Source organism: Anomaloglossus baeobatrachus, chromosome 8, assembly GCF_048569485.1.
Source record: "Anomaloglossus baeobatrachus isolate aAnoBae1 chromosome 8, aAnoBae1.hap1, whole genome shotgun sequence".
Taxonomy (NCBI): domain Eukaryota; kingdom Metazoa; phylum Chordata; class Amphibia; order Anura; family Aromobatidae; genus Anomaloglossus; species Anomaloglossus baeobatrachus.
The window spans coordinates 56,606,493-56,623,957 of NC_134360.1; the positions used below are offsets into that span (position 1 = coordinate 56,606,493).

A 17,465-nucleotide genomic window follows, 5' to 3' on the forward strand; every position below is an offset into this window, starting at 1 on the left:
CATAAGCAAAACGGATGATGGGCGTGGCTTCCGGGTGATTGACAGGAGCTGTACCAAATGAGACATCGGGATGGGGGGGGAGCAGCGGAACGATTCATTTCCTGAAGGCGGCGGAGACCTCGAAGAGACAGACGTCCGGGAGTCCCGCAGGAGGGGATGAGACGGTGCAGGACTACAACTCCCAGCAGGACAGGAGAGCAGCCTGCAGTGGCTGACAACTGCGAGTCACAGGGCTGCGGCTGAAGATTGGGAGTGTCGTCACTGTGCGGTGGGAAGTTCCATCACTTTTCTGTGTATTTGTTGTTTTTAGATCTCTGCTTGCTGTCAGTGAATACAGCCAGACTTGGTTACATTCACTGACAGCAAGTCATATGCAAAAGACATCCAGAGGCTGGAAACCTGCCCTGACCTGGTGCAGCTCACAGCTGAGGATTTGTTACAGTGTGTCAGTGCGTAATTAGAGGATTGTCAGGCAGGATACCAGTGTAACGAACCTTCAGCTGTGAGACGTGTGACCCCGTGCACCGCAGCATAACTGCATGAAAATACGCTATGTGGGTACATAACCTAAGGCTATGTGCGCATGTTGCGTTTTTTTTCCGCGAAAACGCTGCGTTTTGAACTGCAGCGTTTCAGTGCCAAATTGCATGCGTTCAGCTTCCCCAGCAAAGTCTATGAGAGCCGAAAAATCAGTGCACACCTGCGTTTGTAAACGTAGCGTTTTGGATGCCAAAAATCGCTGTGGAAAAAAAAGCAGCATGTCACTTCTTTTGTGCGTTGTAGCTGCGTTCTCCACCCATTGAAATCAATGATGTGGTCAGAACGCAACCAAAGTGCACTTGGACTGCATTTTTGTTGCGTTCCGCATGCTTTTCTGACAAACAAAACGGAGGTCTTTTCAGTCTCTGTCAATGTCGGTCAATCTCTGTGGATGTCGGTGAATCTCCCTCTCTGTCCCTCTCTCTGTCCATCGGTCAGTCTCTTCCCCCTCTCTCATACTCACCGATCACTGGCGCGGCGCTGCACGGCGTTCACACTGCTCCGGCGGCTTCTCCTCTTTTGAAAATGCCGGCTGCTCATTATTCAATCTCGTATTCCCTGCTTTTCCCGCCCACCGGCGCAACAACGTGCGGTCCCCCCAATTTTGATACTAGCCAGGGTAAAGCCACACGGCTGAAGGCTGGTATTCTCAGGATGCGGAGCTCCACGTTATGGGGAGCCCCCCAGCCTAACAATATCAGCCAGCAGCCGCCCGGAATTGCCGCTGCCTTTAGATGCCACTGTCCCGGGACTCTACCCGGCTCATCCCGAATTGCCCTAGCGCGGTGGCAATCGAGGTAATAAGGAGTAAAGGCCCAGTCACACACAATGACGTACCAGCGATCCCGAAAACGATTCGACCTGATAAGGATCGCTGGTAAGTCGCTGGTGAGATATCACACAGTCAGACCTTACCAATGATGCAGGAATGAAACAGGTCGCAGTAGCGATCTGTATAACGATCTCAGCAGTCACTGTGACCCTGTCACACAGCGTCAAACACAGCGATGTGTCCTGCCCAGCAGAACATCGCCTTTGAAGAAAATGGCCTGGACCATTCTGCAACGACTAGAGATCTCACAGCAGGGGCCTGATCGCTGGTAGGTGTCACACATAACGAGATCGCTAACGGGATCGCTACTGCGTCACAGAAACCGTGCTCGTGCTACCGATTTCGTTATGTGTGACGGTACCTTTAATGGCAGCAGCCCATAGCTGCCACTAAGTCCTAGGTTAATCATGACAGGCGTCTCCCCGAGATACCTTCCATGATTAACCTGTAAGATAAAGAAAATAAACAAACACATCCAAAAAATCCTTTATTTGGAATAATAGACAAAAAAAACCCCTCTTTCACCACTTTAATTCTCAAATACCCCTCCAGGTCCGATGTAATCCACACGAGGTCCCACGACGCACTCAGCTCTGCTACATGAAGCTGAGAAGCGGTCACAGACCAGACTGCTCTCTGTCAGCTCCATGCAGCAACTGAAGTGAGCTGCGCGATCAGCGATGAAGTCACAGGTGAGTTGCTAATTGCGCTGCTCACTTCAGTCACTCAGGGGATTTGCGGTCACCGGTGAGTTATTCACGGGTGACCGCTAATCAGGACGCCACACACAGACAGAGCTGCAGTATGACAATGAAGTCAGGTGAAGTTCACCCAAATTCATTCTCATCGCGCGACTCTGTCTGTGTCGGCTGTCTGCCGGCATGTAGCAGACCTTAATTGCTGGGGGAACGCACTGTCAAAAATGCATCCAAAACGCATGGAAAAAGCATCCAAAATGCATGCGTTGTGGATGCATATTTCTTTTTTTTTTTTTTTACAATTGCAGTGTCCAGTCTGCCAGAGGGTGCGTTCTTTTCTGCACTGCAGAGAACGCAACGTGCGCACATAGCCTAAAAAGCAACATGTCACTTCTTTCATGCGCTTTGGATGCAGCCCCCCGCTCTGTCTATGGGAGGGGCTGCATCCAGAGCGCATGAAATCGGCTTTTCATTACGGACTGTTTCTGCAGCGTTTTTTCGCGCACGTGTGCTGTTCAAATCGCTGCAGAAATTTCTGCAGGGACAACGCAACGTGGGCACATAGCCTTACTGCATGCATCCTGCGTCCCCAGCACAATCTATGAAGATTGTGCATAATCTATGTGCACGTTGCGGTTTAGAACGCAGCATTTCGGCTGATACCTAGATGCTGTGTTCTAAAAAGCAACATGTCACTTCTTTTGTGCGTTTTGGCTGCAGTGTCGGTCGGTCTCTCTGTCGGTCGGTCTCTCTCTCTCTGTCGGTCGGTCTCTCTCTCTCTGTCGGTCTATCCCTCTCCCCCCTCGCTCATACTCATCGATCCACGATCACTGGCGCGGCGCTGCACAGCTGTCACACTGCAGCGGCTTCTCCTGCTTTTGAAAATGCCGGCCGCTCATTATTCAATCTGGTATTGCCTGCTTTCCCCGTCGCCTATGATTGGTTGCAGTCAGACACGCCCCTTTGCTGAGTGACAGCTGTCTCAATGCAACCAATCACAGCCGCCGGTGGGCGGGTCTATGTAGTGCAGTAAAATAAATAATTTAAAAAAAAAAAACGAAGTGCGGTCCCCCCTAATTTTGATACCAGCCAAGATAAAGCCACACGGCTGAAGGCTGGTATTCTCAGGATGGGGAGCCCCACGTTATGGGGAGCCCCCCAGCCTAAAAATATCAGCCAGCAGCCGCCCGGAATTGCCGCATCGATTAGATGCGACAGTCTTAGGACTCTATCCGGTTCATCCAGAATTGCCCTGGTGCGGTGGCAATCTGGGTAATAAGGAGTTAATGGCAGCCCATAGCTGCCACTAAGTCGTAGGTTACTCATGGCAGGTGTCTATGAGACGCCCCCAATGATTAACCTGTAAGTGAAAGTAAATAAACACATACACCCAAAAAAATACTTTATTTGAAATAAAAGACAAAAAAACACCCTCTTTCACCACTTTATTAAAATCCCCAAACACCCCCCAGGTCTGGCGGAATCCTCACGAGGTCCCATCTGGCGGAATCCTCACGAGGTCCCATCTGGCGGAATCCTCACGAGGTCCCATCTGGCGGAATCCTCACGAGGTCCCATCTGGCGGAATCCTCACGAGGTCCCATCTGGCGGAATCCTCACGAGGTCCCACGACGCATCCAGCTCTGCTACATGAAGCTGACAGGAGCAGCCGTAGAACGGTCGCTGTGAGCTACATGCAGCAACTGAAGTGAGTCGCTCTGTTAGCGGAGACGTCACTCAGGTTACCCACGGCCACAGGTCTCGGGGTGGAGGACTCGAGCTGGCCGCGGGTAACCTGAGTGACGACACCGGTGATCGCGCGGCTCACTTCAGTCACTCGGGAGATTTGTGGTCACCGGTGAGTCCTTCACCTGTGATCTCAAATCAAGCCGCTGCACACGCACAGAGCCACGCGATCACAATGAAGTCGGGTGAAGTTCATTCTGATCGCGCGGCTCTGTCTCGCAGCCAGCCGTGCTCTTTTTGACAGTGCGGTCCCACTCGGCTCTGCCGTAAGTCTATAGGGATGCAGCAGAGCCGAGTGGGACCGCACTGTCAAAAATGTGCGTTCTGGAAGCATCCACAGAACGCATGAATTCAGCAGGAATTCTGCAGTTACAATGCGTTTCAGAACGCAGCTTTTCAGCTGCGTTCTGAGACGCACATGCAGTGACTTACACGCTGCGTATTAGAACGTAACGTGGGCACATAGCCTTACGGCCTTAAGGTCTTCATGGACTTTCTTGTTTTTTAATGCAAAGTCCTTCCCATTGGCGCTGATCCCGCTCCGTACCTCACCTGGGTGCTGTTGTGGCGGTGCTCAGGAGCTGATCCCACTCCGTACCTCACCCCCAGGACGTGCTGTTGTTGCGGTGCTCAGGAGCTGATCCCGCTCTGTACCTCACCCCCAGGACGTGCTGTTGTGGCGGTGCTCAGGAGCTGAACCTGCTCCATACCTCACCCCCAGGACGCATGGTTGTGGCGGTGCTCAGGAGCTGATCCCGCTCTATACCTCACCCCCAGGATGTGCGGTTGTGGCGGTGCTCAGGAGCTGATCCCGCTCCGTACCTCACCCCCAGGACGTGCTGTTGTGGCGGTGCTCAGGAGCTGATCCCGCTCCGTACCTCACCCCCAGGACGTGCTGTTGTGGCGGTGCTCAGGAGCTGATCCCGCTCCGTACCTCACCCCCAGGACGTGAGGTTGTGGCGGTGCTCAGGAGCTGATCCCGCTCTGTACCTCACCCCCAGGACGCATGGTTGTGGCGGTGCTCGGGAGCTTATCCTGCTCCGTACCTCACCCCCAGGACGTGAGGTTGTGGCGGTGCTCAGGAGCTGATCCCGCTCTGTACCTCAACCCCAGGACGTGAGGTTGTGGCGGTGCTCAGGAGTTGATCCCGCTCCGTATCTCACCCCCAGGACGTGAGGTTGTGGCGGTGCTCAGGAGCTGATCCCGCTCCGTATCTCACCCCCAGGACGTGAGGTTGTGGTGGTGCTCAGGAGCTGATCCCGCTCTGTACCTCAACCCCAGGACGTGAGGTTGTGGCGGTGCTCAGGAGCTGATCCCGCTCTGTACCTCAACCCCAGGACGTGAGGTTGTGGCGGTGCTCAGGAGCTGATCCCGCTCCGTACCTCACCCCCAGGACGCCCAGTTGTGGCGGTGCTGATAATACAGCTGCTGGGATGGAAAAATAACAGCAGTGTGACTATTGAAATGGGAAAAATCTGCAAATGGCTGCGCCCTGCGGGGCTTAAGCTTGTAGGCTCTGCCGGACGCACACAGAGCACATTGCATGTATAATGGTCACTGATGTCTGTGGCTCCTCGTATCCGTATCTATATTAGTCACAGTTACGCGTCCGCTCGTCTCACTGCAGGGGGCGCCGCTCCATTCTGTGTCTTATAACGATCGTTGTCTGTTTTGTAGGATCAATGGCGCAGAGCTCAGACCCCGACTCCCGGCTGCACCGCACACTGCGCCTGATATCCGGGGCCGCCGCTCATCTCACCGCCTTCGCATTCACCATTTACATCGCCTACGTATCCCAGCTGGGAACATGTAAGTATGAGGCAGTGGAACGTAGAGTGTAATAACTACAGGGGTTATATCAGCACTGGAGCGTTATAACAGGGTGTAAAACACTGAAGTGATTCACATATATAGAGTATCGGACCTTTATAACTGTAGGATTAAACAAAACCCTTCAAATCTTTTTCATGTATGAAAGAATAACAGGTATACACATCCAAACAGTGTGCATGGTGCAAAAAGGATTTGGAAGATGCACTGGAAGGACAGTGTTTGACATGTCTGAGCCACATTGCACCTTAGGGAGCCCCCTCTGCGCTTAGGTAGGGGATAATCTTCTAGGGTTCAGAGCTGTAGCGTTCTCATTTTTCGGGATCCGGGGCTCAGTGACGGCTTATATTTTGCATCTTGAGCTGACATTTTTAATTATACTATTTTTGGGTAGATGTGAAATTTTGATCACCTGTTATTGCATTTTTGCTGCGGCGATAAAAAAACCCAGAATTCTGACTTTTTTTTTTTTTTTTTTTTTTTTTTTTACATGCTGTGTACTGATTATATTGATTGATTTTATATTTCTTCAGCGCTCTATTGGGAGACCCAGACGATTGGGGTATAGCTACTGCCCTCCGGAGGCCACACAAAGCACTACACTAAAAAGTGCAAGGCCCCTCCCCTTCTGGCTATACCCCCCCGTGGTATCACGGGTTCTCCAGTTTTCAAGCTTTGTGCGAAGGAGGTCAGACATCCACGCATAGCTCCACAGATTTTAGTCAGCAGTAGCTGCTGACTATTTCGGATGGAAGAAAAGAGGGCCCATATAGGGCCCCCAGCATGCTCCCTTCTCACCCGTGGATGGTGTTGTAAGGTTGAGGTACCTATTGCTGGTACAGAGGCTGGAGCCCCACATGCTGTTTTCCTTCCACATCCCCTTGTAGGGCTCTGTGGAAGTGGGATCCTGCCGGCCTCTAAGCTCTGACGCCGGGCTCCATCCACAGACCCATTTGAACCTGATGGATATGGAGCAGGAGTACATTCAGGGACATGGCCCTGCATCATACAGGTACTCTGTGTCCCCGGCAGGCACAGACACACTCCGGGCTGGCTGGGTGTTGTAGTGCGCCGGGGACCGTAACGATTGAGTTGGTGTTCCTGCAGTTTACTGGGGGACTTTTGTGTTGTGGGAACGCAGCGCCGACCCCCATTGGACCGGCGGCGCTGCTGTGACTTGTAGTGCGCCGGGGACACGCCGACCGCGCTTTTACGGCGGCGGCGTTTATAAATCCAGTCCCCGGCTTTTGCGGCCTAGCTCCGCTTCGTTCCCGCCCCCACCCTGTCAATCAGGGTAGGGGAGAGACGCTGTTTCGCAGCAGCGACGAGGGCTGGAGCCTGATTTACATGCTCCAGCCCTCTCACTAGGCACAGAGGGAAGCAGGCTTCCCGCTCTTAGTCAGGAACGCCCAGGGCCCGCCCCCCCTCCTCTCCTAGGACGCCGGCAGCCATTACATGCAGTCTGGCTGGAGGAAGGACGCAAGGCTCTGGGAGACCTGGACTAGGGGGCTTTTGGAGAACCACACACCCGCTCTTAAGCGGGCGGTAAGCGGCATTTCAGCTGGCCCCTCTAGTGCCTCAGTGTGTATTGGTGTACTGTGTCACCAGATATATATATTTATTTATTGCTTGCACTGTGAGGTCGCTTCCTGGCTGGATACCCCAGATCGCTCTGAGGAGGCAGCAACATGTCATCCACAAAACGCAAGGCTGCCAAGGCTAGGGCTGTGTGCACTGCGTGTGCTGCATGTGGGGCTGCTCTACCAGCAGGTTCCAAAGACCCCCATTGTGTGCAATGCTCAGATCCGGTGCTGCTTCGCCAGCCGGAGTCCGGAGGGGTAGTGACCCAGGCTGAGACGCTTGTAAGTCCTGCCCCGGTGTCAGGGACAGACTTTGCAGTTTTTGCTGACGGAATGTCTGTGACTATGGCAAAAATCCTTGAAACTTTGCAATCCATGTCTGGGGCTCAGTCTATGGACACGGTGAGGTCTCTGTCCTCTAATCCCCCTCAGTTGGAATTAATCCAGACTGCAAGGGGGTCCCCGGCTTCCCAGGCTGAGTATTATGACTCAGATGATAGCCCCAGCCACCCTAAGCGAGCTCGCTGGGAAAGACCCTCAACGTCATCACACTGCTCAGGGTCTCAGCGCAATCAGTCGCCCTGTGATGCGTCTGAAGAGAGTGATCAGGAGTCTTATCCTGGAACCCCTCTCAATCTGGATACCCCGGATGGGGACGCCATGGTAAACGAGCTTATCTCAGCCATCAATAGACTGTTGGATATTTCTCCCCCAGCTCCTTCTGCAGAGGAGGCAGCTGCAGAGCAGGAGAAGTTTCGTTTCCTCTATCCCAAGCGTAAATTGAGTGCTTTCTTGGATCACTCTGACTTCAGAGAGTCAATCCAGAAACACGACGCTCATCCAGAAAGGCGTTTCTCTAAACGTTCTAAGGATACACGTTTTCCTTTCCCCCCTGATGTGGTCAAGCGCTGGACCCAGTGTCCAAAAGTAGACCCCCCGATTTCCAAACTTGCAGCTAGATCCATAGTTGCAGTGGAGGATGGCGCTTCACTTAAGGATGCCAATGACAGACAGATGGACCTTTGGTTAAAATCTGTCTATGAAGCTATCGGCGCGTCGTTTGCTCCAGCATTCGCAGCCGTATGGGCACTCCAAGCTATTTCAGCTGGTTTAGCAAAAGTGGATGCTATCATACATCCAGCGGTGCCGCAAGTGGCGTCCCTTACCTCGCAGATGTCTGCGTTTGCGTCTTACGCTATTAATGCGGTCCTAGAATCTACCAGCCGCACCTCAATGGCGTCCGCCAATTCGGTAGTTTTGCGCAGAGCCTTGTGGTTAAAGGACTGGAAAGCAGATGCTGGTTCCAAAAAATGTTTAACCAGCTTGCCTTTATCTAGAGATAGACTGTTTGGCGAGCCATTGGCTGACATCATTAAACAGTCCAAGGGTAAAGACTCTTCCTTACCCCAGCCCAGATCAAGCAAACCTCAGCAGAAAAAATGGCAGCAGAGGTTTCAGTCCTTTCGAGGTTCGGGCAAGACACAATTCTCCTCGCCCAAAGGGACTCAGAGGACGCAAAGAGTCTCAGATTCCTGGCGGGCTCACGCACGCCCCAAGAAAGCAAATGGAGGAACCGCTTCTAAAGCGGCTACCTCATGACTTCCAGCCTCCCCCCCCCCCCCCCGCATCTCCGGTCGGGGGCAGGCTCTCCCGCTTTTCCGACATTTGGATGTCACAGGTCAAAGACCGGTGGGTGACAAACATTTTGTCTCGCGGGTACAGAATCGAGTTCAGTTCTCGTCCTCCAGCTCGGTTCTTCAGAACCTCCCCACATCCAGACCGAGCAGATGCCCTGCTGCAGGCGGTGGACTCCCTAAGAGCGGAAGGAGTAGTGATCCCTGTCCCTCCTCAGGAACAGGGTCGAGGGTTTTACTCCAATCTCTTTGTGGTTCCAAAAAAGGACGGCTCATTCCGTCCTGTTCTGGACCTAAAACTGCTCAACAAACATGTGCACGCCAGGCGGTTCCGGATGGAAACCCTACGATCTGTCATTGCCTCAATGTCTCGAGGAGACTTTCTTGCCTCAATAGACATCAAAGATGCTTATCTCCACGTGCCAATTGCTACAGAACATCAACGTTTTCTACGTTTTGTGATAGGAGACGACCATCTTCAGTTCGTAGCGCTGCCATTCGGTCTGGCGACAGCCCCACGGGTCTTCACCAAGGTCATGGCGGCAGTGGTAGCAGTCTTGCACTCTCAGGGACACTCGGTGATCCCTTACCTAGACGATCTACTGGTCAAGGCACCCTCTCAAGAGGCATGCCAACTCAGCCTGAATGCTACGCTGGAGACCTTACAGTCTTTCGGATGGATCATCAACTTTCCAAAGTCGATCCTGTCACCGACCCAATCACTCACGTATCTTGGCATGGAGTTCCATACTCTAGCAGCGATAGTGAAGCTTCCGCTGAACAAACAGCGATCACTTCAAACAGGGGTGTAATCTCTCCTTCAGGGTCAGTCGCACCCCTTGCGGCGCCTCATGCACTTCCTAGGGAAGATGGTGGCAGCCATGGAAGCAGTTCCCTTTGCGCAGTTTCATCTGCGCCCACTTCAATGGGACATTCTCCGCCAATGGGACGGAAAGTCAACGTCACTAGACAGGAAAGTCTCCCTCTCCCAGACGGCCAAGGACTCTCTACAATGGTGGCTCCTTCCCACCTCATTGTCTCAGGGAAGATCCTTCCTGCCCCCGTCCTGGGCAGTGGTCACGACAGATGCGAGTCTGTCAGGGTGGGGAGCAGTTTTTCTCCACCACAGGGCTCAGGGAACGTGGACTCCGCAGGAGTCCACCCTTCAGATCAATGTTCTGGAAATCAGGGCAGTGTATCTTGCCCTACTAGCCTTCCAACAGTGGCTGGAAGGAAAGCAGATCCGAATCCAGTCGGACAACTCCACAGCGGTGGCATACATCAACCACCAAGGAGGGACGCGCAGTCGGCAAGCCTTCCAAGAAGTCCGGCGCATTCTAATGTGGGTGGAAGACACAGCATCCACCATATCAGCGGTTCACATCCCGGGCGTAGAAAACTGGGAAGCAGACTTCCTCAGTCGCCAGGGCATGGACGCAGGGGAATGGTCCCTTCACCCGGACGCGTTTCAGGAAATCTGTCGCCGCTGGGGAGTGCCGGACGTCGACCTAATGGCGTCCCGGCACAACAACAAGGTCCCGGCATTTATGGCGAGGTCGCGCGATCAAAGAGCTCTGGCGGCAGACGCCTTAGTACAGGATTGGTCGCAGTTCCGGCTCCCATACGTATTCCCACCTCTGGCACTCTTGCCCAGAGTCTTACGCAAGATCAGATCCGATTGCAGCCGCGTCATACTCGTCGCCCCAGACTGGCCGAGGAGATCGTGGTATCCGGATCTGTGGCATCTCACGGTCGGCCGACCGTGGTCACTTCCAGACCGACCAGACTTACTGTCCCAAGGGCCGTTTTTCCATCAGAATTCTGCGGCCCTGAACCTGACTGTGTGGCCATTGAGTCCTGGATCCTAGCGTCTGCAGGATTATCCCAAGGAGTTGTAGCCACAATGAGACAGGCTAGAAAGCCGGCTTCTGCTAAGATCTACCACAGAACGTGGAAGATTTTCTTATCCTGGTGTTCCGCTCAGGGAGTGTCTCCCTGGCCATTTGCATTGCCCACTTTTCTTTCTTTCCTACAATCAGGGTTAGAAAAGGGCTTGTCGCTCAGCTCCCTTAAAGGGCAAGTCTCGGCACTATCCGTGTTTTTTCAGAAGCGTCTAGCACGTCTTCCCAAGGTGCGCACGTTCCTGCAGGGGGTCTGTCATATTGTGCCACCGTACAGGCGGCCGTTAGATCCATGGGATCTGAACAGGGTACTAGTTGCTCTCCAGAAGCCGCCTTTCGAGCCTCTGAAGGAAGTTTCCTTTTCTCGCCTGTCACAGAAAGTGGCGTTTCTTGTTGCGATCACATCGCTTCGGCGAGTGTCGGAGCTGGCAGCTCTGTCATCCAAGGCTCCCTTCCTGGTGTTCCACCAGGACAAGGTAGTGCTGCGCCCCATTCCGGAGTTTCTCCCTAAGGTCGTATCCTCGTTTCATCTTAATCAGGATATATCCTTGCCTTCCTTTTGTCCTCATCCGGTTCACCGGTATGAAAAGGACTTACGTTTGCTAGATCTGGTGAGAGCACTCAGAATCTACATTTCCCGCACGGCGCCCATGCGCCGTTCCGATGCACTTTTTGTCCTTGTCGCTGGTCCGCGCAAGGGGTTGCAGGCTTCTAAAGCCACCCTGGCTCGATGGATCAAAGAACCAATTCTAGAGGCCTACCGTTCTGCGGGGCTTCCGGTTCCTTCAGGGCTAAAAGCCCACTCAACCAGAGCCGTGGGTGCGTCCTGGGCATTACGACACCAGGCTTCGGCTCAACAAGTGTGCCAGGCAGCTACCTGGTCGAGTCTGCACACTTTCACCAAGCATTATCAGGTGCATACCTATGCTTCGGCGGATGCCAGCTTAGGTAGAAGAGTCCTGCAGGCGGCAGTGACACCCCCGTAGGGGAGGGCTGTTTTGCAGCTCTAACATGAGGTATTTCTTTACCCACCCAGGGACAGCTTTTGGACGTCCCAATCGTCTGGGTCTCCCAATAGAGCGCTGAAGAAGAAGGGAATTTTGTTACTTACCGTAAATTCCTTTTCTTCTAGCTCTTATTGGGAGACCCAGCACCCGCCCTGTTGTCCTTCGGGATTTTTTTTTTGTTGTTTGCGGGTACACATGTTGTTCATGTTGAACGGTTTTTCAGTTCTCCGACGTTATTCGGAGTTAATTTGTTTAAACCAGTTATTGGCTTCCTCCTTCTTGCTTTGGCACTAAAACTGGAGAACCCGTGATACCACGGGGGGGTATAGCCAGAAGGGGAGGGGCCTTGCACTTTTTAGTGTAGTGCTTTGTGTGGCCTCCGGAGGGCAGTAGCTATACCCCAATCGTCTGGGTCTCCCAATAAGAGCTAGAAGAAAAGGAATTTACGGTAAGTAACAAAATTCCCTTCTTTGATAGGGCATTTCTGAACGTGGTGATAAATGTTTTTTTTTATTTTATTTTCAAAGGGGTAAAAGGGGGGTGTGATTTGAGTGATTAAAGTTAATTCCCCCCTTAATTTTAAATTACATTTTTTTTTTACACACTTCACTTCTCCTGATCAGAGTGGTGCTTCAGCATCGCTCTGATCAGGAGAAATGCTGCGTAAGGCCCCATTCACACATCAGTGATTCTGGCATCTACGTTGCAGTTTTCATACATACCAGAATCACAAACATACGCAGACCCATTAAAATCAATGGGTCTGCGCACACATCATTGATTTCTCACTTACCGTGTGTGCCCACATGCGTGTCTGTGTGTTTGGCACGGAGACATGTCAATTTTTTTCTGGCATCACTGATGTCACACGGACCACACAGTGCTGTGATCCATGTAACACGTGCCAGAGAAAACACGTATCTTTGAAATTAAATGATTTTCTATACTCGCCTGGCTCCGGCCGCTGCTGGCTCCGGCCGCTGCTGGCTCCGGCCGCTGCTGGCTCCGGCCGCTGCTGGCTCCGGCCGCTGCTGGCTCCTGCTTCCATGCTGGCTAATTATTCTCATGCATATTCACTGCACCTCAACCCGGAAGTAACAGCAGCGGTGAGACAGCAGAGCCGGAAACATCAGCACCACGGACAGCAGGAGCGGGGACAGGTAAGTATAAAAGTGCCTGATCTCCGTGTGCTATCACAGAGCTCACCCATGTGCCAAAATCATGGCACACGGAGTGCCACATGCGTCTTTAACACATCATTTAAACGTCTGTGGTTTTGACTGACGTATGAAAGAGGCATTAATGTGAATGCCAACAATGACGCCTCAGGAACTGAGTCATGGCAGCGTGAGGGGTCATCATCTGACCTCACTTCCATGGCAACCCATTAGCACCCCGTAATCGTGTCACAGGGCCACCGATGGTGGCGGGGAACAATGTGATCCACACCGGAGCTCATTAAATCGCGCTGTCAGTTTGACAACACGATCTAAGGGGTTAACAGGTGCGGGTGGATCTTCGACCTCCGATAAACCCAGGCCTGTTAGCTGCGCGTCTGCTGATCTGATAGATAGGGACAAACACGGCCAAGGATGTATAGGGGTTACTAATATAAATTACTAGGAAAATACCCACAGCTTCACTTGCAGAAAATGTGTCAAATTTTTAGCTACGCATGGTAAGGTTATATATATATATATATATAACCTTACCATGCGTAGCTAAAAATTTGACACATTTTCTGATATAGAGATTTATATATATATATATATATCTATCTATCTATCTCTATATCAGAAAATGTGTGTCTTGAAAGATCTGAATTCTCAGTTATAAAAGCTGCCTCACAGTCACACTTTTCTAGCTGTCCATAGCAACCTTTACCTTAGCAGCTTCAATGCTGAAAGCTGTACTCTGGTTGCTATAGGCAACCAGAATGATCTTACTGTGAGGCGGTACTCCTAAATGAGGCCCCAGTTACTTCTACACTGATTGTTGCTATAGTGACAGACTTTAGAGCGAGTTATCAAGTTGCTGCCCCTTTTTAAGAGCGACTATTTGGGTGCCATTGCTTAATTCTTTAACACCCTTTGGGCAAAAACTGTTTTTTCATTCAACACACAGACCCCTATTTTCTCCTTTATTTCTATAGAGCCTAAATTCAGGGGTCAAATCTCATGAAAGGGGGAGATTGAGTTTTACCGTTTGTAGTAGTTTTAGTCTGGGGTTATAGACGAGCCGTGCAAAATCTCACTAGAATAAGATTTTAAGGGTTTTGTTTAGTCTTCTTATATGGGGGTCTGATATCGGTCACAAATAGGGTGTAAGCGCTGGACATACGTGATGAGGCACAGTAGTGATTTGATGGGTCTCTATACTGGACCTGTCCCATTGATGAGCTTTACAGTGAGAAATGGCTGATACCAGGAACAATAGTTTGCATCCCTCCCTTATGGTGATGCAGGAGCCATCAGTGGTCTGATGTGATATTACCTGCTGTTAACACTTTGTCTTCCTTTTCCCAGCACTGTTCTCGTGGCATCCGTTCCTCATGAGTCTGGCGGTGAGTCCCTGCTGCTTCCATAAATGTGAACAGTCTACGGCCGCGGTGCAGATGAGTGTTTAATGTGAATATGTAGCAATCTAAAGCGGGCTTTACACGCTACGATATATCCAACGAGATGTCAGCGGGGTCACGTCGTAAGTGACGCACATCCGGCATCGTTAGTGATATCGTAGCGTGCGATGGTGAACGAGTTGAAATACTCACCTTTTCGTTCATCGTTGACACGTCGCTCATGTTCTAAAAATTGAACGTCCTGTTGTTCATCGTTCCCGAAGTAGCCCACATCGCTCCATGTGACACCCCGGGAACGATGAACACAGCTTACCTGCGTCCCGCCGGCAATGAGGAAGGAAGGAGGTGGGCGGGATGTTACGTCCCGCTCATCTCCGCCCCTCTGCTTCTATTGGGCGACTGCTGTGACGCTGAATGTCCCTCCCCCTTCAGGAAGAGGATGTTTGCCTCCCACAGCTAGGTCGTTTGGAAGGCAAGTATGTGTGACGGGGGGTTACAGAATTGTGCGACACGGGCAACAAATTGCCCATGCCGCACAAACTATGCGGGGCGGGTGCGATCGCACGAGAAATCGACACATGTAAAGCAGCCTTAAGAGGAGAAAACCATGTGATCACTGGTTGTTCCCTCTGCACTTGCAGCACCAAGGGGGAAACCACGGGTCACTGGTTATTCCCTCCGCACTTGCAGCACCAAGGGGGAAACCACGGGTCACTGGTTATTCCCTCCGCACTTGCAGCACCAAGGGGGAAACCACGGGTCACTGGTTATTCCCTCCGCACTTGCAGCACCAAGGGGGAAACCACGGGTCACTGGTTATTCCCTCCGCACTTGCAGCACCAAGGGGGAAACCACGGGTCACTGGTTATTCCCTCCACACTTGCAGCACCGAGGGGAAAATCCATGTGGTTATTCCCTCCACACTTGCAGCACCAACAAGAAGTGGTGAATGATGGAGAGCACAGGAGAGACACCTCACTGATCTGCAAATAAGTGTAAACTAAATTCTCTAAACCTGGATTTCTCCATTCTGGAGTCTGAGCCCTGTGCAAAAATCCTGGCACTTGCAGCCTCTATAACTGAGGATATTAATGGTCGTCTGAGGAAGGTTCTGCTGCATGCACTTGGGCAAGTCATCAGGGGGAGCACATTTCTAGCACGACATCCCCAGACCACATGTTCCTCGCAGTACTGTGAGCAGCCTTCATGTCCTAAACCTGCTCCTATGGCCGCAGCGTCTCCATTAAGCACATCTGGATGTCATTAGTTAGTGATTACACAGGAGCTGCCAGCAGCGGATCTTGATAATTTACCCAAGTGCATTCAGCTGCAGACTCTTCCTCAGACGACCATTAATAACCTCATTGATAAGAGCTGAGGCTGGAAGTGCCGGGATTTCTGCATGTGGCTCAGACTCCAGACTAGAGAAATAAATCCAAAGTTTCTAAGGCCCCTTCCACATTGCGTTTTACCCTCCGCTCACAGGTCCTATCGGAGCATCTGTCCGAACCGCCCCTCCCCCACTCTGCAAAGCTTGTTCCGGACGCATGCGCCCGACAGGGCCATTCACTGTTATGGAGCACACTGCGTTAGCATGTGTTCTGTTTTGTGCCATTTTTTGCACTACGTTCGGGTGGCCGTCTGCAGAAACTTATATATGCAAAAAAATGGCACAAAACAGAGCACACGCTAACGCAGTGCACTCCATAACAGTGAATGGCCCTGTCGGGCGCATGTGTCCGGAACACGCTTTGCAGAGTGGGGGAGGGGCGGTTCGGACGGATGCTCCGATGGGACCTGTGAGTGGAAGGTAAAACGCAATGTGAAAGGGGCCTAAATGTTTCGTCTTTTGTATAATTTGCAGAACAGTAATGTCTTCGTCCTAGGATATCCAGAATTCCAACACTTCTCCTTCCAGAGTGTATTTCCTCCAGAGCTGCACTCACTATTCTGCTAGTTGTTATTGGAAACAGTCAGTAAGCTTGTGGACTTTACCAGCTTAGCTTACTGCCTTGTAAGACATGGAGGCAGTTAACTTTTAATTTAGCATAAACTAAACAAATAGGGAATGCAGAGATTTTAGATCTGCAGAATGGTGAATGTTCTTCTACCATTGTGATTACAGGTGTACAATTCGCCCAATCGTTTCCTATGCTCCATTATGATCAGCATGTTTGGGGTTGTGGATGGAGGGATCAGCAGTGACTGATGGCATTTGTCTTGTCTTTTTCTTTGCAGTTCTCCTTCTTTATGACAGAAGCCATCTTGGTTTTCTCTCCTGACTCCTCCCTGCTGCACTCCTTCTCCCGTAAGGCGCGGGTGCGAGCGCACTGGGTTCTGCAGCTCCTCTCCATCTTCTGCGCCACCCTGGGCTTGGGAATCATCTACTATAACAAGATTGTACACGGGAAGCCTCACTTTTCCACCTGGCACGGTTTAGTGGGATTACTCACCGTACTGTGGGCGATGGGGCAGAACGCTGGCGGGATAACGCTGCTGTACCCCAAACTGGTGCAGCGCTGGACCCTGTCTACCCGCAAGCTATACCATGCTACCTCTGGCCTGCTGGGATACCTGCTGGGGTGCACAAGTCTGTTCCTCGGCATGTGTTCTCTGTGGTTCAGCGCCCATGTCACTGGCACCCTGTGGTACATTTGTGCCCTCTGCCCGCTGATCACTGGCCTAGTGGTGATGAGTCAGGTCAGTAACGCTTACCTGTACCGTAAGAGGAGCCAATCCTAAGGCACAGGACCCCCCCTTCTCCCCATCGGGAGACGCCATGCTACTTTTTTTTATTTGGATATTTCAAGGACCAGAAAAAAAAAAAAAAAAAACTCGGCCAAAAATCCACAAAGCCCGTCCCCAATGAGCGAGGAGCAGAGCTGCCCTCCCCAGGACTCGTTACTTTCATACGTGTTACATAAAGGTGTAAAATAAAAGTATTACAGATTTTGTTTTTAATAATTTTAAAGGTGTATTCATTTCATATCCCAGCCAGAGCTGCATTCATAATTCTGCTGATGGCTGCTTTTCTTTTTACATCCACAATCCACCACAGACTACATAAAGATCGAGCAGGGGTTGAACAGAAAACCAGTAGTAGTGTGTGTGTGTGCAGC

General features: G+C 51.6%; 1 protein-coding gene across 1 annotated transcript; it reads left to right on the forward strand.

Annotated features, from left to right (window-relative positions):
* Positions 1-78: 78 nt before the first annotated feature.
* CYB561D2 (cytochrome b561 family member D2) lies at positions 79-17,192 on the forward strand. The gene is made up of 4 exons (XM_075320794.1): positions 79-268; positions 5,494-5,625; positions 14,294-14,331; positions 16,585-17,192. The coding sequence occupies exons 2-4, from the start codon at positions 5,499-5,501 to the stop codon at positions 17,086-17,088; spliced, it is 669 nt and encodes a 222-aa protein (XP_075176909.1). The 5' UTR covers positions 79-268; positions 5,494-5,498; the 3' UTR covers positions 17,089-17,192.
* Positions 17,193-17,465: the final 273 nt, after the last annotated feature.